General features: G+C 56.5%; 8 protein-coding genes across 8 annotated transcripts; 3 read left to right on the top strand and 5 right to left on the bottom strand.

Annotated features, from left to right (window-relative positions):
* Positions 1 to 384: 384 nt before the first annotated feature.
* On the top strand, positions 385 to 2,726 carry MYCTH_2064976 (uncharacterized protein; the record flags this gene model as incomplete). The annotated part of the gene is made up of 2 exons (XM_003664511.1): positions 385 to 713; positions 827 to 2,726. 2 exons carry the CDS (start codon positions 385 to 387, stop codon positions 2,724 to 2,726), a joined length of 2,229 nt encoding a protein of 742 aa, XP_003664559.1.
* A 2,473-nt stretch (positions 2,727 to 5,199) lies between these two features.
* MYCTH_2307517 (uncharacterized protein) lies at positions 5,200 to 5,463 on the bottom strand. The gene has a single exon (XM_003664510.1). The coding sequence runs from the start codon at positions 5,425 to 5,427 to the stop codon at positions 5,218 to 5,220; it is 210 nt and encodes a 69-aa protein (XP_003664558.1). The 5' UTR covers positions 5,428 to 5,463; the 3' UTR covers positions 5,200 to 5,217.
* Positions 5,464 to 7,470: 2,007 nt separating this feature from the next.
* On the bottom strand, positions 7,471 to 9,197 carry MYCTH_2307515 (glycosyltransferase family 69 protein). The gene has a single exon (XM_003664509.1). The coding sequence runs from the start codon at positions 8,674 to 8,676 to the stop codon at positions 7,585 to 7,587; it is 1,092 nt and encodes a 363-aa protein (XP_003664557.1). The 5' UTR covers positions 8,677 to 9,197; the 3' UTR covers positions 7,471 to 7,584.
* Positions 9,198 to 9,710: 513 nt separating this feature from the next.
* Positions 9,711 to 10,310, top strand: MYCTH_2307514 (uncharacterized protein). Its single transcript, XM_003664508.1, has one exon. It carries the CDS (start codon positions 9,809 to 9,811, stop codon positions 10,169 to 10,171), a length of 363 nt encoding a protein of 120 aa, XP_003664556.1. The 5' UTR covers positions 9,711 to 9,808; the 3' UTR covers positions 10,172 to 10,310.
* Positions 10,311 to 11,438: 1,128 nt separating this feature from the next.
* Positions 11,439 to 12,522, bottom strand: MYCTH_2307512 (uncharacterized protein). The gene is made up of 2 exons (XM_003664507.1): positions 12,149 to 12,522; positions 11,439 to 12,079 (listed from the first exon to the last, which is right to left on the bottom strand). The coding sequence occupies exons 1-2, from the start codon at positions 12,320 to 12,322 to the stop codon at positions 11,738 to 11,740; spliced, it is 516 nt and encodes a 171-aa protein (XP_003664555.1). The 5' UTR covers positions 12,323 to 12,522; the 3' UTR covers positions 11,439 to 11,737.
* A 1,193-nt stretch (positions 12,523 to 13,715) lies between these two features.
* On the bottom strand, positions 13,716 to 14,752 carry MYCTH_2111519 (uncharacterized protein; the record flags this gene model as incomplete). The annotated part of the gene is made up of 2 exons (XM_003664506.1): positions 13,716 to 14,426; positions 14,648 to 14,752. 2 exons carry the CDS (start codon positions 14,750 to 14,752, stop codon positions 13,716 to 13,718), a joined length of 816 nt encoding a protein of 271 aa, XP_003664554.1.
* Positions 14,753 to 15,997: 1,245 nt separating this feature from the next.
* On the top strand, positions 15,998 to 16,249 carry MYCTH_2128361 (uncharacterized protein; the record flags this gene model as incomplete). Its single annotated transcript, XM_003664505.1, has 2 exons — positions 15,998 to 16,086; positions 16,165 to 16,249. 2 exons carry the CDS (start codon positions 15,998 to 16,000, stop codon positions 16,247 to 16,249), a joined length of 174 nt encoding a protein of 57 aa, XP_003664553.1.
* Positions 16,250 to 16,522: 273 nt separating this feature from the next.
* MYCTH_2307508 (uncharacterized protein) lies at positions 16,523 to 18,294 on the bottom strand. The gene is made up of 4 exons (XM_003664504.1): positions 18,115 to 18,294; positions 18,002 to 18,053; positions 17,791 to 17,910; positions 16,523 to 17,702 (listed from the first exon to the last, which is right to left on the bottom strand). The coding sequence occupies exons 1-4, from the start codon at positions 18,141 to 18,143 to the stop codon at positions 16,608 to 16,610; spliced, it is 1,296 nt and encodes a 431-aa protein (XP_003664552.1). The 5' UTR covers positions 18,144 to 18,294; the 3' UTR covers positions 16,523 to 16,607.
* Positions 18,295 to 18,331: the final 37 nt, after the last annotated feature.

Raw genomic sequence — 18,331 nt, 5'->3', positions numbered from 1 at the left:
AGACAAACTGGCCGAATGTCACGCATGAGTTTAGAAGTCATATGCACCTGTGACCAAGATATGACGAGGTAGGAGAAAAACTGACCGGGAATGTCCGGCGTGAGTTCAGGAGGGAATATGGATCGGTGAGCCAGATATGATGTAGGAGACAAACGACGGGGTTTGCCTAGCATAAAGTTATGGCGGCTTATATCTCAGTGGTTCCAATTATAGCATCTACTCATAGAGAATCATTAATAACCTCCCCCCCAAAAAAAGAAACAAAAAAGAAGAAGAAGAAGAAAACATAATATAAAAAGGTCTTCCTCTCCCATCTGCAGTTGCAGTTGCAGGTGCAGGTAGTATCAACCCTTCTTCAATTAATTACATCAAACTCGAGTCAATATGCAATCTGTTACTCAGCATGGCGCAGCATCGGGCGCGGCAGGGCGACCCAACCTGCCTACGCCTCCGCCACACGTGGCAGCTGCCCTTCCAGATCCGCACACTATTCTCAAACACCCTTCGGAGGAGGAGTACTTTTCACAGATTGCGCCCGAGGCGGTGGAACATGCCCCTTTGCCGTCCTTTGACCCGGGCGTGTTCAACAATGAGCTGTTGAAGCTTAGACTGTACCCCACCCTCGATCCCAAAGATCCCACGAAGGTAAAGGAGCCCGAGGGAAACATCGTGGAGGGCACCTACATGGGCACACAGCTTGCCCTGGCAGAGGCGTATGCTCGGATCGAGCGGAGGTAAGCCCACTCGGCATCTTGTCTTGTCTTGTCTTTCTCTGGTTCACCACTCCTTTCTGTTCCGAGACCAGACAGCAATCATTATCATGAAGGGCGCGGCGCACTCACACTCGTTTCAGGTATGCCTCGCTCTTTGACGTCTTGGGTGTTGAGCCGTCCTTACCTCGGCTCATGAGCCTAGAAGAGCAGAGGAAGCTGTATCAATATTCGGCATACCCTAAAAACGCGGACGGGACGCCGGCCCCTTACCCGCCACACCTTGAACACATTCCCTCAGACCAGGACTACAGCTTGTTTGCCATATTCAACAAGATAGGCCTGATTGAGACGCAGGTGATTTTACAGAAGATCACTCCGGACGAAGATGGCTTTCGCGGACGAACAAAGGAGTGGATACTCGAGAAGCTGCGGGCCGTAGCGTACGGTGGCGAGCCGGAAAAGGGGATCAATATCCAGGATGTGGTGGACTACAATAGGCACCACCGCAAATGCGGAACCGACCTCGCCAGAGGTGGCAATATCGGCTTGCTGGACGACTGGTATAGCGATCGCCGGTTTGCAGATCAGCAGTTCACCGGAACCAACCCAACGACCATCACCAGGGCGTCACCATCCTGGATCGCCGGCTTCAAGAAGGCTGCCGAGATTGGCGGCTACGGCAAATGGGTCAGCGCCCTCTCCAAGGCCGACCCGGCGTCGCTCTTTGTACAAGATGGAAGCTATCTACGCAAGGCGATCGGAGTCTCTGATCCCGAGGCCGTTGTGCAATACAAGCCGCCGGGTGCCGACGACAACTGGGCCGTGGGCGCAGTGAGCTTGTTCCAACTCCACGAGGACGGCAAGCTGCATCCCATCGCTATCTGCATCGACTACAAGGGGTCTATGGAGAAGTCCGTCACCATTTTCAACCGGCGCATGGCGCCGAGCGATCCATCCAACGGCGAAAAGGAGGACTGGCCCTGGCGGTGTGCGAAAACATCCGCTCAGGTGACCGACTGGATGCGCCACGAACTGGCCGTACACCTCACGCTCTCTCACTTCGTCGAGGAAGCCATCATCGTGGCGACCAATCGCACCATCCCCATGACACACGCAGTCTATAAAATCCTGTCGCCGCACTGGTACAAGACCCTCTCGCTCAACGCCGGGGCGCGGGTCACTCTCATCCCGCAAATCATTTCCGATCTCGTGGGAATCAGCCTCGACCAGTGCTACAGCTACATACGCCACGCCTACGACACGTACGATTTCGTGAAGAGCTATGTGCCCAACGATCTCGACCGCCGAGGGTTTCCCAACACCCCGGAAGGCCTGGAGCACCCGCGGTACAAGAACTACCCGTACGCCAAGAACATACTCGCGCTCTGGTGTACGCTACGCACCTACGTGAAATCGAAGCTCCTCCTATCCTTTCCCACCGACGCTAGCGTTGCCGCCGACAAGCCGATCCAAGACTGGGTGCGAGAGGTCAAGACGGCCGCGTCCATACCGTCCTTCCCGGAGATCAAGACGATCGACCAGCTAGTAGACGCGGTCACCATGTGCATCCACATCGCGTCCCCCTTCCACAGCGCCGTCAACTACCTGCAGAACTTCTACCAGGCGTTCGTGGTCGCCAAGCCGCCGTCCCTGTGCCGGCCTCCGCCGAGGACGCTCGAGCAGCTCAGGGCGTACAAGGAGCCGGATCTCGTGGCGGCGCTACCGATCAACCGCCAGCGCCAGTGGCTGCTTGCCGCACAGGTGCCCTGGCTGCTCAGCTTCCGGGTCGAGGCGGACCGGAGTCTGCTCAACTACGCGGCGAGCCAGTGGAATGTGTACAAGTACAAGACGTCGCCGGCCGAGCAGGCCGTTAGAGAGGCCAGCCGGAAGCTCTACGGCGATCTGCAGGCGCTGCAGAAGAAGTTCTTCTACAATAGCGCTGCTATGGATAAGGGGAGCATTCCGTATATGGTGCTCGATCCGGGCTTTACTGCTGTTTCTATCTTGATATGAGGAGGGCTGTGCAGGGGGTCAGCAGAGGTTTGACTTGGTGACAACGGGACCTGCAATCGGGAGGGCAGGTAATTAGTTTGTGGAAACGCAAGGTCTAACGTTGTTTGTCAACTTATGAGTAATTTCTCGTTGAGCTATTGAATTAAAATAATCAGATTGTAATTAGCTTGTAGCTCACTGGCATAATTACAGGTTCGGATAATTAGTGAAGGTGTTGACGATGACAATGAGCTGCACAACCAGCAAGGAAACAAACATCTAATTACGCTAGCAGCAAAACTTCTGTGAACTTTCTGCGGTCTGAAGGCCAAAAAAAAAAAAAAAAAAAAAAAACGTCACGGCGGCAACGGTCCGCATGTCACACGGCCGCCCTGCTCCTGGTTCTCAGAGCCTTTCCGATCCTTCGCCTTGCGATGTCGGTGGAAGCAGTTCCGGAACAACGAAATCAATCATCGGGGCATGGGACTGTAATGCTCCAGCCTCGTAGCTAGCTTTCTTATATCTATAGGACTTGGCTATGGGCGTCTCAGCAGCCAACTGTGGCTGATAATAGCTGTCTTAACGTCGCCTACTATTAATTATGGGACGATATATGGTCTAAATGAGAAGGGTAGGGAACAGGACCCCATGGCAGAAAGGCACTAATAGACTATCTACTTTGAACTGAAATGTGAGATAGCAATTGATTGGAACTCAGAGAGCATGGGTTCGGATCCCCCCCATCATTCCTTAGCCAAGTCATTTTGACCAGTCCTTGAAACTCACTTCAACTTCAATCCCAGTACTTCGCCGAAGCCAACTTCGAGCGAGATCAATGCACTGCACCCCCTTCCCACTGTTTGCCCTCGCACATCCCACGGTAGGTATTCGAGAGAGAGAGATATTTTCACTCTTCCTCCTGGAAAATCCAGGCCCACATGATCGAGCCCCCGCTAAATAAATACGCGCACGCACGCACGGTCCGAGGAGTCAGCTTCTGATCAACACGACGATCAAGAACGTCTTCTTTCCTTCCTCCCTGAAAAGACACAATTGGGAGCACTCACCAAGCGTAGCCCGTGAAGACCTCGACCGCCCTGCTGGCCCGGTCCTGCCGATCAAAGGTCGCCAGCACGTACCAGACGCCCTGGCCGTCGCTGACCATGTCACAAAAGACCAGGCCGGAGTCCCCGTCCCGATCACCCCTCTCCTCGTCGTTCGGGCCCCAGCCGCCAGCGCCACTACTACCACCACCAGCAGTAGCACCACCAACACGCAAGTTAGCAAAACCACCACCAAAACCACGACCACCCCTGATCCGCGGGGTCGGGGTCTCCAGCCGGCTGCGGAGGTAGGCCCTGCCGGCGTCGCGGCGCCACGCGGCGCGAGAGGCGGGGCTGAGCGGGCCGACGAGCACGCGCCACGGGTTCTCGACGACGCGGGCGCCGCGGGCGCGCAGCGCGTACGCGTCGAAGCCGCGCTCGAGCACCGGGTAGGCCGGGCGGGGCCCGCGCCGCGCCCGCGGGGACACGCTCAGGTCCGGCGTCAGCGGGCGCACCGCGGGCGGGAGCGGGATGTTGTAGAGCGTTTTCGTCGTCGTCTGCATCGTCGTCGTCGTCTGCATCGTCGTCGTCGTCGAGGGCGCGGGTGCGGGTGCGCAGGCTGCTTCTTCTTCCTCCATTTTCTCTGCCTTTCCTCCTTCGTTGCTGCTGGTCTCCTTGACGGAGGGAGTGTTGACCGTGGGGTTGGTGAGGGCGGTGTCGGGGTCCATGTTGTCATGGCGGTTGGGAGCCTCGCCCGTGATCATAGGAGTGGGGGCCGTGCCGAGCCAGATCAGGTCCTCTTCCTCTTTCTCTTCCTTCTCCGGAGACGTGACGTCGTCGGCAGCGGCAGGCATCTGGGAATGGGCCGCACTCACGATACGGTTGGTATGGACGTTGTTGACCTGGTTGCCAGGGCCCGGAGAGGACGTGACAGTGCCTCGGGCACCGTTGTTCCCAGGGTGAAGGTTCAGCGAATTCTGGTCCGAAGGCTCAAGATTACCAACGGCGTGATTGGCATCAGGCCCGAATCGTCTGTCCGAAGTTCCCGCGTTGTCCCCGCTGTTGCCCGGAACAGACGACGAGGCGAGATGCGACTGAGCATCGTGGTAAACGTCCATCAGGTCCGAGTTCTCGGAATCAGCGGCGGATATGACGGACTGGGCATCGCCACTACCACCCTCGTATAAGGGGGCATCACTCAGCAGACACATCTTTTGGCGGCTCAAGGTCGAAGAGGGGCCTGCATGAAACAGGTAGGTTAATTATGTGGTTAGCCAGAGTGTGTTGCGAGCTCTCCGTACCACCAGCCTGTGACAATTGAAGACTCTAGAGAGAGGAAGAGAGAGAGAGAGAGAGAGAGAGAGAGAGAGAGAGAGAGAGAGAGAGAGAGAGAGAGAGAGAGAGAGAGAGAGAGAGAAAGGGGGGGGGGGGGGAGGAGAGAACAGTGGAGAATCGGAGACCCGAGAGGATTAAGACTTACAGCAGCATCGGTGAACCTCGGCGATCTCGGCATAGGGATTATCGGTACCTTTATTCTTTTGAACAACCACCTCGCGGCGACCTTCCTTTCTGCCATGCTCGAAGCCGAGAGCCCAGCCACTCTCGAAACCTTTCTCGTAACCCTTGACGAAGGAGCCCTCGAAAGCATCGGGCGAGTTCCCCAACATGACGCGGGCCATGCTGACGTATATCTCGGAGGCTGTCGGCCGTTCGTGGTGGTCAGTTGGCAAAGCGGAAAGAGAAAATCAAAGGGTAAGGAGGGAGGAACTTCGCTTTGTTGCGAAAGAGGGTGAGGAAGCAATGGAAAATCGTGAGATTTGGAAACTGGGGGAAATGAAAAGAATATCAAAAGGACCCGCGTGGTGAGCAATGTCTGCACCGCCATTCGCCGCCTTGTTCAAGTAATACTTTAGCACTCTGAGGTGCTGGCTCGGCAATGGAAGTCGCTGATTCTTCCCGGGGCCACGACATCGACGTGTCGGTGTACCACACGTGGCGGTCTTGCTATACTCGCAGATACGTTGCTCTGCTGTGACAAACATTTCTCTGACATGAACTCGCCACCCTAGGAGGACTGGCCTTGCGGATGAGGGAAGAGATGGGAAGGTCAAAGGCTGGCCTATGTCTTGTCTCTGAAAATAAACAAGAAAAAGCAGAGATGTACCTGGAATTGCAAGAGGCTTGTGAAGACTCATGTATCAATGAGCGACGAGATGGGAAGAGGACCCTGGTAACTTTGAACGTGAGGGTAGAGAGACGTGATTACACACACCGATGGCTCAACAGAACGCATCTATGGGGGAGAAAAGATGTAATGTCTCGCTTATGAAACAACAAGGGACACGAAGGAATAGATCAACCACTCTGCCAGCAAAGCCTGGTTGAAACGTACCCAGATGACCTTCTGACCTGCCTCTCCGCGCCTGATCGATCTGGACAAACCGTCCTCGGCAGTGCAACAGATATGATCTGCGGTTCTGCGGGTTACGGCTGCCTACCAACGTTGGTTTATACAGAAAAACAACATAACAACCTAACGAACAGGGAGGACGAAGGAAAAAAGCAAAATCACTTACACAGACTCTTACCAGTCTGATCCGTGTTAGTAGTCTCGTCCATGTCTGTCGTCTGGTTAACACGTTCGTCTCAGTGACCTCTTGTCATTCGTACAGGGTCGAGGTCGACGATCCACTGCTAAAATGTAGATGGAAAAAGAAAAGCCGGCGGGCTTCTACCTTGTGCGGGCCCCCTCACTCCTAGGTGTAACCAAACTTGTACCCAGGTCACCTTCGTTATTTACCTCTTTGTTACGGACATCTGTATAATAATATGGCTCGACCAACCCTTTGCGGCGGATAATGGCCTGCGGTTGGAGCACCACCTGCGAGTTGAAGACTTCGTTTCGGCGTGAACTCAATAACACGCCCCAAGTCAGGTTAACATGCCCTTGGTGGATCTTTGGCAAAGACAAGTGAGATGACTTTCTATCACGTCGCACCATATATTAATCGAGCATACTTGGCAAACCTGTTCGATCCACAATGACTTGCAAAATACTAGAACCTCAGTGAGAACAGGAAAATCATTGGCCACAGTTTGAGAGGTCAATGATGAAGAGCTGAGGAAGTGCGGATTTCTTTCTTCTTTTTTGATTCGCGAAGAGAAATCGGGCATTGTGCCGGTCATACTAGGTTGAATAGGTACCTTACCTCAATATTGAACAGCGAACTGTGTATTAGTGAGCCTCATTCATATTCGTAACTCTCCCCATCGACTTAGCAAATGTCGATCACCTAGCACTCAGCAGACAGGTGACCTTGAAAGAACAGCCGTGTCCAGGCTCCTAAGGCCGCTTCCCGCCCTAAGAATATAGGTAGGTTAATAATATCTATTCAGAATGTAACATTTCCCAGGGTTTAATTAGGGCCACGAGCAAGGAATCCGGGCGCAGAGCCAGCTGAACAGGATAATAGCATCTCGTGGCGGGCACACAGAGATAACTCCCTCCTGGCCAACAAACAGGTAGGGTGCCGTAACCGGGTCCGGCTAGAACATTTGAGAACATTTCCCTTGCTGACGCCTGGGATAATACACTAATTGGTCAGCCCTCCTGTCTGGTGTTTCACTGTCGAGCAGACTGGCAGGTAATACCGTAAACTCGCCTCAACTCTTGATACGCCCAACGCCAACCAAAGTATTAACTGACAAAAAAAACAGATAATTACGCCTCTCGCATCAGCGTGGCCTAACATGGCTCCGGTATGCTCGCAACTACTCAACATTCAACCATCCGCCCCATTTTCATTCGATTTTGTTTGATTCCTCCGCCTTCCTCTTCATGTTCCCGGCTGCGTCTTGTTCCAGGCCTCAAAAAACTGCTTATCGTACGCGGGAATGCACTTGACGCCCTCGGGCGGGTCGTTGCGCCACTCGATCGAGTCGTCCTCCCACCCGGGCGCGCCGACCCAGGTGGAGGCGTAGCCCTTGGCCTCCTTGATCCTCCGGCCGGCGTCGTCCGAGTACTCGAGGTTGACGGCGGGCACGACGGCGATCTTGCGGTAGCCGTGGAACCACAGGTCCTTGCAGAAGAGCTGCGGCTCGCCCTGGAAGCACTCGCCCTCGCGCGGGGCGCGGAACCGGACCGAAGACTGGTCGTCGACCAGCGGCGCGGCCGAGAAGGCGGCGGCGCCGTTCCAGCACGAGAAGACCTGGAAGGGCCGGCGCGCGGCCAGGCGCGCCCGCGCGCCCGGGTCGTTCCAGAACAGGTTCCAGGCCAGGTCCCAGCTGCCGTCGGGCGGGATCTCGAAGAACGAGTCCCCCGTCAGCCCCCGCGCCACCCACACGTCGTAGAAGGTCGGGTCCTGCCCGACGTAGGTCCAGTCCATCGCGCAGACCATGTCGGCGCCCAGGGCGCGCCGCTGGTGCGCCAGCTCCAGGATGTCCTCCGGGCAGATGGCGACGTCGTTGAGGAAGATGACGGTGGGCGGCGGGGTGGGTGGTGGCGGCGGCGAAGACTGCTTGGGATTGGTGTAGTAGCGGTCGAGCAGCGGTTGCAGGGCGAGGTTGCGCAGCGTCGCGAGGGCCTGGATGCGGTTGCCCTTTTTGGGGTTTATCGGGGACGTGTTGAAGTGGTAGGCCAGCAGCCCCAGGGCTTCCAATTCCGGGCGGAGCGCGGCCAGCACCTCGCTCGTGCCGTCGTCCGAGTTGCCCTCGACGATGGAGAGGGCACACTTTTCGGGCCCCAGGAAGCGGATTGCTTCGACCACGCTGCCGAGGAGGCGGGGAAGAATGGCGAGGCATTGGCGGAGGTCGAGGGCGAAGAAGTACCGGATGCCCTGATCGCCGCCCGTCTCCTGCAACTGCTTGTACCGCGATGAGTCCAGCTTGGGACATTCCATGCGAGGAAGGTCCGTGGCGTCCGGGTTCATGATGGCCTTCACATAAGCTGCCCTTGTCGACTCGGCCAGAAATGCTGTTCGTCAAGGTCAGAAGCCGCGGCAATGCTAGAGGGAACCTTTGGCACTCACTTGCAGTAGTAGTGATGGTGGCGGGGTCTGAGGAGGTGGTCTTGGATGGTGACGGCGGGGCATGTTCCTGGCCATGGGCGATAGGGTTGAGGAACTCGGGTCGCGCAAGGTAGGCAAGCTGGTCCCGTTGGACATAGAGACCGATTCCCCCGAGCAGCAGGCACGCCGCTGGCAAGAGCAAGAAGTGCTTTTGCATTGAAGTGAGCGGCCCCCTTCGAAGGCTGCGGCAAGAGGAACCAGAAACAAAAGGAAAAAAAGTTGAAAAGAAGAACCTCGGAACGAGAGGTTCATTCAGGGGCTCGGCCTGTCAAAAGAGCAGCGATGTGCGCTGCGTGCCGCAGGATGCGAACTCAGCATGAATGAAGCGTGCGTTTTGCAGAAGAAGTGAAGTCGCGGAAGCCTCAGACTCGGCAGGACTTGACGTTGCCGGAGTTGGTTGGCCGTGCTCGCGACTTTGTCTGATTAAGCGCCTGAACCACGCAGTTGGGGTCCGGCGCGGGATGTGATTCGGCAGATCATCTCGCCAGAGCTTTCAGCCTGCAAGCCACTCGCGCCGACAAGGCGCCGACAGGGGTAGCAGCCCACCCCAAAAAAGGCGAGAGCGATGTTTCCCGTCTCAAGTAATTATGTCTGCGCTGTACATACATTCAGGACAGTGCCAACACCATTGTCCTTGGACTCAACCGAGATTATGCGGTAATCATCTGGGCTAAGGAAGCCGCGCAGGCACAGACGCGCTTTATCCGTAGTGTGGTTTGTTGTTGGGTCGATGGAAGGGATACGGTGGCTGGGCTATTTTGAACAGCGCCGTTTCTTTATAACCTGAGCGTCGCCTATCGGGGTGATGATGATGGGCTCCCATCATTTTGGTGTCTGCATTCCTGCGTTTTCGAGTGCTTTTTTGACGTTTTTTTAATTTCCATAATGATTCTTGCCTGAAAGGCCCTTCCAGTTCCAAACACGTAATTAATTTTTCTTTTCCTTTTTTTCTTCTCTTTTATAGTGCTGGACACAATTGCTTCATTCCATATCGATGCGCTTCTTGGCCTTCCACTTCTTGCTTCTGCTAGGGGGGATAAGGCGGGTAAGCGGCCTGGCTCTAATATGGGGCCGACAACACCACAGCAACGCAACGTCGAGCTTCGACAAGCGCCAGCAAACGGTGCTGGTCACCAAGTTATCGACCATCTACTATTCGGGCGATAGCAGCAAGCCGCGGACGGCCGAACCCGGCTTTGACATCCGGATCGACCTCCTCCACGGCTTGTTTGGCTTCTGCCCTACCACTGTCATCGCCGCAACAGACTGTGGCTTAGGTGGAGCCTGTATCGACAGCTTCGCATGTTCAAAGGGATGCGGGCTCACAGGCGATCCAGTAACCACCTGGACCTGGTAAGCCCCATTGCGACGTCGCCGTGTCCCCTTCCCGCGCCAGACTGCCGCTCTCTCAAGCCGGTTATTGATTGACTCGATCTAACGCCGCCCGGCCCCGTTTCAGCTCGAATGCCAAAGAACCCTTCTGCTCCTACGCCCTCCTGACGCTCTCCAACGACGTCGGTCCCTATACCTACATTGCCTGTGGCCGGAAGGCGGTCACGGATCAGTACCTCGCGTTCACGACCAGCAAGGAGGAGCCCTCTTCCTCAGCACCGCGGCCCACGTCCTCGATCGCGTCATCGACGTCGACGGACCCTCAGCGAGCAGTTTCCGACACCGCCGCACCGTCTACCGCAACCCGAGACCCCCAGAAGAGACCCACCGGTACCGCCGCCAGCGACACCAACGCGCCCCCTGCTTCGGACCCGACCTCGCCCAGCAATAACAGCAACAGTAACAGCAGCAGCAGTAACAGCAGCAGCAGTAACAGCAGCAGCAGCGACAGCAGCAGCGACAGCAGCAGCGAGGGCGGCGAGGGCGGCGGCGGCGGCGGCGGCGGCGGCGGCGGCAGCCCCAATAACACGCCCGCCATCATCGGCGGCGTCTTCGGCTGCCTGGTGCTCGTCTGCGCGTGCTCCATCCTCCTCTTCTGGATGCGTTCTCGGAACAGGACCGCCGCCGCCGCCGCCGCAGCAGCAGCAGCAGCAACAGGTGTCGAGCAAAAGAATGCGCCATCAGAGGGCGTCGACGTGCCTCCGCCCGTGTACAAGGGCGCGGCGGAGGCAGGGGGCCGGGAGATGCCGGCGGAGCTGTCCGGGAGGGGCCCATCGGCGTACGGACGATGGGGCGCCGGCGCGGGATATCCGCCCATGACGCCCGTGGAGTTGCCGGCTTCGACCGGAGCGTGGAACAGGCTGAGTCGGGGGAGGCGGTAGGAGGATCGCGCTCGGATTTGCCGCGGGGTGTGTGTTGGTACAACGTCGGTCATGTTGTTCTGAACATTTTATATGAGTTGCTTGTTTGTTGTCGAATGTGACACCTAGTAGCAAGTTGTATTAATGATGATCCAGTGATTTTTTTGGTTTTCGGTGATGATCCACCGATTCTCTGGTTCTCGGAGTCTGTTGGATCCTGGTGAAGCAGTCGGGCGGCGTATGTGTGCAGCGCGGGGGAAGTATGTATTGACTAGGGATCTCTGACTTGAGTAATCAGGCCACGATGATGGCCAAATAGCACATGTATATATACATCACCGGCCACCGACACTCGGGGGGTTTTCTATGCAAATCGTTCCGCCCCTTGCGCGGCTTTTGTATCCCCCGCCGCTGCCGGAGGTGACTGGGCCGGGGCCGGGAACTGGCCCGGCATAAAGTTCTGGCCCGGAAATGGTTGTCCTTGGACCGGCTGAGCCGGGAATGTCCCGAGCTGATGGTGCGCCCCTGGTACCTGTACCGGCGCGGGACCGTAGATGGGCTGCATGACATAGATGGTCGTGGGCATGCGGTTCCGGATATGGGTTTCGTAGCAGGCGATGACGAAGACGGCAAAGTGTATGATGCTGCACGCGCGATCAGTCAGTCGCCAGTCACGCACGGAGAGAGTCGAGTAACATCGAGACCCACGTCGTCAAAACGGCAAAAGAGGCGATGGCGCGCCCCTTGCCATGGACGTCTCTCAACACCGCCTCGTACTCGGGGTCGGCCTCGGGCTCGTCGTATCCGTACCCGTCGTCACTCCAATGATTAGCGACATAGTAGTCGGACGTCAATATGATCGAGTACGGAATCACGAGGAGGTCGATTAGACCCCAACCAAGCCAGGCGAGAAGGTCGATCGCGACAACGGCGCCGGGGTGTATCCCCCTGTGTCCCCCTCGCTTCCAGATGCAGATGCTCTCGGCGATGTCCCAGATAAAGGTCACAACGGCCTATTGGTAGAAACGGGGTCAGCTAAGGATGGCAGGGACTCCGGAAACAGCAGTAAGAGGTCAACTCACGGCCGGGCCCAAGATGACAATCAGGAGGGTTGCGCCGTCAAGCCGAGAATCTGCCGCCAGCGAGCCGGCGAGGCCAGAGAGGACGATCAGGAATACGATGGAGGCCGCCCGGAGGCCCAACTTCGTCTTCCACGTGCCGGGCGGGGAGACGTATTTTGGCGGTTGTGTCTGCATTTTTGGCGGCTGACGATTATCGGGGAAGCATCTTGGAAATCGCGAAAGATCTCGGGGCGCGTTCCAGACGGAATTCAAGTATTATTCCGCATGTCTACACGAACCAGGGACATTGCTCAACAGGATCAACCCCTTTCGAGCACGGCCCGATGTCACAAGGAGCTTGGTTGTAATCAAACCCGACAACAAGTGAGCGAATGAGACGGCCGCAAATGAAAGGATTCATCGGCCCAGGTCCTTGTGAACGGGGCGGGACCACACTAACCGTTGTGGCTCCACTTGGGGGCCTAGAGCGGGCCGCAGAACAAGGGGTAGGCCAGATCTCTCTCGGTTCCAGGTTATCAGCCCTGTGGAACCACAGGGAGTCGGTTCAGGAACCTCAAACCCTGCCCTTTTTTTTTACTGTGTATGCCCCCCACAACCTAGGACGGAATACATGTACATACATACATACGGATCCGTGTTCCATACGAATTGCTGTAGTGTATCACTAGTCACTGCAGAGGAGGTACTTGTGCAATAACCCTAGCCCATACTGTGTACATTTATTAAAATCTCCAAATCGGCTCGGAGTTTGATTAGACTCGGTAGTAAACCATGACTTCTATTCCGACCATGCGAGGCACGGTCGCCGTCTTCCCTCTGTCCAGACATTCAAATTCGTCATTCGTAAGCAGTGAAGCAGCTCGAAACCTGCCGAGACACACGCACCAGGCTCCGGTTCTTGTGTCGGTGGTGTCTGCCTTGGAATGACCGCAGCGCTCAGCACTCTTCTGGTGCTGTTATTACGAAGATTCAAATGAGCAGGTGAGCGAGTAGGAAGAGAAAACACATAGAAGCTTTATAACATTGTTGATATACACAGAGATGCTATGGCATGCCCTCTGGATCCATCTCCTGTGTGGCTTCTTGTAACAGGCCGTAAATTTCCTTTGTATCTCCGACCTTCCAAACCTACATTCACCAAGACATGCAAGCAAATCCGGAACCAGGTCCTCCAAAATAGAGAGCTCCCAATGTCAAGTACGTGTGTTATGTGACCCGGATTGTGGTGTTCTGATCGAGCAATATCCTCTCGTCCTCGGCCCACGTGAGGGCGTAGTATCACGCGCCCGGGGTGTTCTAGGGCCCCGCTGCGTGCTTCAAGCCAAAGTCAGTGATGCGGGGCTCTGGCTGCTGTAATTAGTTTTGGACACCCGGGACAAACTGTATCCTCCGCTGCGGCGCCCAGGGTCGCGCATCAACCGCTTTCACTTGGGGAACGCCGCGCGGCCCTAGAAAGCCCCGGGCGCGTGATAATACGCCCTCACGTAGGCGACGAGGGGACATTGATTCCTTGATTCGCCGATCGTACGGGGTCACTCACAACCCACTTTGTTCGAGAGTCGAGGGACTACACTCGGCCGTTGACAAATTCACCTGGTTCGTGAGCGGCCCTGTAGTGCCGTTGCATGTTATACTTTCGAGTGAATGCCTTGTCGCAGCGTGGGCATCGCTCATCCTTTCCGCCTCCATGACCAAGGTTTTTCTTGTGTCTTTCGAGTTCCGATCTTGTGCTGAATCGGGCGCCGCATCCGTCATAGGGACATTGATAATTCTTTGTGTGCCACCGGGCGTGCCGTTTGAGTTTTTCTCTGCTGTCGAAGGTCTTGCCGCAGCCGCGGCAGAGATTTGAGCTCTCATTACTGGACCCTGTAACGTGGGGAGATGCCGAGATGCTGCCAGACAGAGACGCGGCTTGGCTTGAAATCGGGTTCGGCCGAGGGGACGACAGCAGACCGGATAGTGAGCTGGACTGGCTGAAGTAGGGCGAGTCTGAGGAAGGCTCAATGCCCAGAGACGGTGAACTCGAATCCGGTGTCAGATTGCTCAGGTCGAAGAGTTCGCAGTCCAAGTCCTGTCCCAGATCCCAGACACTTTGTTCAGAGGTGAAGCTCTGAGGAGGGACGTCGGAGACGAAGTCTTCTGGCAGTTCTTGAGCCGGTCCGCCAGGAAACGAGGCGGTTGCCGAGGACCAGAGCGGCAGATCGGATGGGCGTGGTTGGCCGGTTTGAGACACATCGAACCATGGAATCGGCCAAGGTGCGGCTGAAGCCTGAGGAGGCTGCGGCGGGAAATGGATTGATCCTGGAGTGTTGTCGGATGATGACAAGGCATGTGTACCCAACGGAGCGGATTGGATAACAGTCGAAGGAGGATAAATTGCAACGGGAGTGTAGTCGAAAACGGATGATGAGTTGATGATTCCTCCTCCAAACTCCCCCACCCCTCCTACATCCTCCAACTCCCTCCCAAAGCAATCAGGAAGAAGATATGTCTCGTGACCCTGCGCTGGAAGGGCCAAGGCAGAGTGTCCCGGACTTGCAAATGCACTGCCTTGAGCACGGTCCAAAAGAGGTACCACAAGGCCACGAGGACCTTCTCCACCATGATCACTTATCCATTGCCACGGAATGTGACTGACTGCGGGGGCCCTGAGAGCGCCCCCGCGGGCGTACGATCAAGTTCTGGACCTACATGCTGAGTTAGCCATTACTGCCGGTAAAAAGGGTTAATTATATCAAGTAACGTATGTACCAGATGCCTTGGCCGGTTGCGTGGACCGGCCACGCCCTCGAAGCTTGGGCGGGTGCGTTCAGTATCTTAATGGGAACAGGTGGAGGTTCAGTGGTTTGTTGTTTGTTGTAAGACAGAAAAGTCCTGTCTGGGTAGAGCGGCGAAGTTTAAATAGAGAACGAGTATGACGCTTCCGCCTCCTTTCACGCAGCATTTTCCTCACCTGTCATCTATGGAGGCAGTCGGGAGGGGTGCCAACGTGACAAGCTTATGCAGAGCTGCCTCCAACATCGGTTCAGCGGGGGATTGGCTGGAGGACTGCACCTCTGTGCTGCCTCCAAAATGATCTCTGCCAATCATCAACCACGAAAACGGATTGGGTCGGTCTTTCCAAGGCTCTTCATGCACCAGCAGTTGCCGTCCCACTTGCATTGAGAACTCAACCTATAGCAGAACCCCATCCTGAGGCAAGCATGCGGAAGCGGGAAGCGCGCCTGCATAGGGCAGCCTTGAAACTGGACTCTTTTGAGACCCATACATTTTGGTACGGCACTGCATCCGACACCACCCTATTTGCATGACTGCAGGAGAGGGGGAGTGGAAGTGCCAACTGCGTTCCCCAGACTCAAGGACGAAAAGCCCTGGAACTCGCCCGACCTTGCGCTGGACCGTTATGCGTTCACTACACTCTGATCAGAATTCAGATGCCATACTCGTTAGTAGTTCTTTTTTTATTTTCTTTTTGAAGAAGAATAGCAAGCTGCCCGGTGTACGGACGTACATACATACAAACCGCGTGATCGCTCGATGCCAAGAGGCAGTACCGAGTACTGCAGAGTCTCACTCTGCTAGTTGAGGAAGCTCAACAGTTCATTAGCCAGTTCTCCCACGTTCCCCTAGCCGCCTGAAATGTCACTGCGCGGTCGACGAGTTCATGGAGACATTTGCCATTTACCAAATGCCACTGCGCTTTTCTCATCCCAAATTCTAATTTCTTTTGCAGTTTTCCGGGCACGTGGAGGGGTCTTGGCGTAAACGGGCACCGACGTCAGGTTCCGGGGCGGTGGGGCCGTTCGGATCCGGACGGGGGCGGCCCCACGCGCCGAGGCTCCGCTACAGATGAATGGTGTCGTCAACACGGAGAAGGACGAGCTAGGAGGGGTACAGGGCTCGGAGCCTCCCGGACCACAGCCGAATCCTGTCAATTGGTAAGCGGCTCGCGATCTCATTTCGTAACTCTCCGTTTGAGGCGAGCCGATGGGCTGACGTGAACGGGTCAACAACAGGAAAGCCGGGACCATCACTGCGGTCCGCGTCATGCTTGCGGGCTGGTGGATGCTGAGGGCAAAGTCAAAGCAGCCTAGCTCATGACCATGAGGTCTGCTGGATGCCTCGGGAGGTTGAGGCGGTGTGTGGATTTCCATTCCCTCGTGATTGAGGCGCTCGCTGGAGAACAGATGAGAGGCTATAATTTTATTAGATCGAAATCTATTTCTGTTCCGTTTGATCTCAGGCAAGCAAGCCAGTGCCTACTTTGGGTTTTGAAACACTTCAGGTAGATCTAATTATAGCCAGTCTTCTGGCAATGGTTCCATAGAGAAATATATTCGGATAATCAACAAACTCCTTGCGCCGGATCCCTTTATTCCAACCGATATCTAATAATTGCCCAAATCTACGCCTATGCAACCCAGAGTATATCCCACCAATCTGCCGTCTCTAACGTTTATTAATCTACCCACTCCGGATTGGGCCGATCGAAGCACTCTGTGACCCATTCCTTCATCGCTTCGTCGCAGTTATCTTCGTCTTCACTTTCACTGTCGTCATCACCATCGTCGTCGTCATGGTCGCCGTCGCTGTTATCCTCGTCGTCGTCATCGTCACCGTCACCGTCACCGTCATCGTCACCGTTACCACCGCTGCCGCGGCCGCGGCCGCCACCATTACCACCACCATTACCACCCGCGTTACCACTACCACCCCCGCCATCACCGCCATCACCGCCATTACCGCCATCACCACCATCACCATCACCTCCTCCACCATTGCCGCCGCCGCCATCATTATTATTAGGCGCGGGGTTATGAGGACAAGGCTGGCCGGCGCCGCCTCTCCTCCTTCTGAAGCTCGGGTACCTGAGCCGCCAGATGTCGCTATTGGAGGACCCGCTGTCAAAGTCAGAATCCCCCCACCCGCCAGGGGGAGGACCCTCGCCTCCGGGGCTGCCACAATCACCACCACAACCACCACCACCACCTCCTCCTCCTCCATCATCCCCAAAGTCATAGTCATCGTCAAAATCCCCCCTGTCCTCGTCGTCCCCCCAGTTCCTGCGGATCCAGCCGCGGACCTCCCACTCGAGCCGCCTCAGGCGGGGCCGGTAGATGGGGCGGTCGCAGAGGCACCAGGCGACGAGGACGCGGAGCTCGCGGTCGATGCGGCGGTAGGCGGGCACGGCGTCGTCGAGGATGAAGCCGCCCCAGGACCAGACGCGGACCCAGTCGCGGGGGATGCGGCTGCGGCCGCCGGAGTTGTCGTCGTACCGCAGCCGGTCGTCGTCGTTGGCCGCGTGCTCGGCCCACCGCGCCCGCACCGCCGGGTTCGCCGACATCCGGTACCGGTCCTCGTCCCACCCATGCGGCGGCAGCGGCGCGTCCCCGCCCGCGCGCGTCCGCACGTACTGCGCCGCGTCCGCCGGCGGATTGCCCTGCCGGTCCTCGTCGTCGTCGTCCAGGTGGGCCACCTCGAGGGGCGGGACGTACACGCGCGCGGGGTACGGTGGCAGAGGTGGGTAGCAGTTCGTTATTAGGGAGAGCATCACCTGTCGGAACGAGATTGGTGAGTTGGGATTGATGATGATTAATTAGGCTGGGTTGAAGGGATAATTAACTGATTAATATGATGCTTACCAGGCCGATTTGGAAGAGGTTGTTCCGCCATCCTAGGTTGCCGGCGATGTCGGGCTGGGTGGGCATAGACCACGGGGTGTGGTTTGCATAGACGTAGTCCCATTCGTTTGTGAATTGCTCCTGCGGTCGTGGAATGCGGTCAGCTTCTGAGTTGGACAGGTGGTGCCTAGTCGCGAGCGTGAGAGTGATCCCATCGGCGGGGGCGCCGTACCGGAGTGTAGTAGGAGAGCTTTGCCCTTCTCCGAACGTACAACATAAGTTCCCTGTGAGAACGCCTCTGTGTTAGAAATGCACCCTAGTCCCGAGGTCTGCATGCCTCCTTACCCATTCTGAAGGTGGGCTGGAATCAGCATTTTCGCGAGCCCAAAGTCGCTCAGCTTCAGGAGCGAAATCAGGGGATGGCTTGAGCCAGGCTCATTAGCGCCCACGAGGACTTCCCACGGCGGACCGAGATTAGCTGGGTGTGTTTGCCAAACAAGAGTACCTAATAGATGCCTGCCGGCGTCACGGCGCGGATTCGATTCGACTTACCGTTGCAGGG

Source organism: Thermothelomyces thermophilus, chromosome 4, assembly GCF_000226095.1.
Source record: "Thermothelomyces thermophilus ATCC 42464 chromosome 4, complete sequence".
NCBI classification, from domain to species: domain Eukaryota; kingdom Fungi; phylum Ascomycota; class Sordariomycetes; order Sordariales; family Chaetomiaceae; genus Thermothelomyces; species Thermothelomyces thermophilus.
The sequence above is the reverse complement of the archived record's forward strand: the minus strand, read 5'-3'. Positions and strand labels throughout refer to the sequence as shown.

Excerpts from the sequence above, each read along its gene's own strand:
- MYCTH_2307517 (XM_003664510.1), bottom strand. The coding sequence starts at position 5,427 with ATGGCCCGCGTCATGTTGGGGAACTCGCCCGATGCTTTCGAGGGCTCC.
- MYCTH_2307515 (XM_003664509.1), bottom strand. The coding sequence starts at position 8,676 with ATGAACCCGGACGCCACGGACCTTCCTCGCATGGAATGTCCCAAGCTG.
- MYCTH_2307514 (XM_003664508.1), top strand. The coding sequence starts at position 9,809 with ATGCGCTTCTTGGCCTTCCACTTCTTGCTTCTGCTAGGGGGGATAAGG.
- MYCTH_2307512 (XM_003664507.1), bottom strand. The coding sequence starts at position 12,322 with ATGCAGACACAACCGCCAAAATACGTCTCCCCGCCCGGCACGTGGAAG. Across the intron at positions 12,080-12,148 it reads TTGTCATCTTGGGCCCGGCC|GCCGTTGTGACCTTTATCTG; the intron begins GTGAGTTGACCT and ends TTCTACCAATAG.
- MYCTH_2307508 (XM_003664504.1), bottom strand. The coding sequence starts at position 18,143 with ATGCTGATTCCAGCCCACCTTCAGAATGG. Across the intron at positions 17,911-18,001 it reads AGCTCTCCTACTACACTCCG|GAGCAATTCACAAACGAATG; the intron begins GTACGGCGCCCC and ends CCACGACCGCAG. Across the intron at positions 17,703-17,790 it reads ACCTCTTCCAAATCGGCCTG|GTGATGCTCTCCCTAATAAC; the intron begins GTAAGCATCATA and ends TCGTTCCGACAG.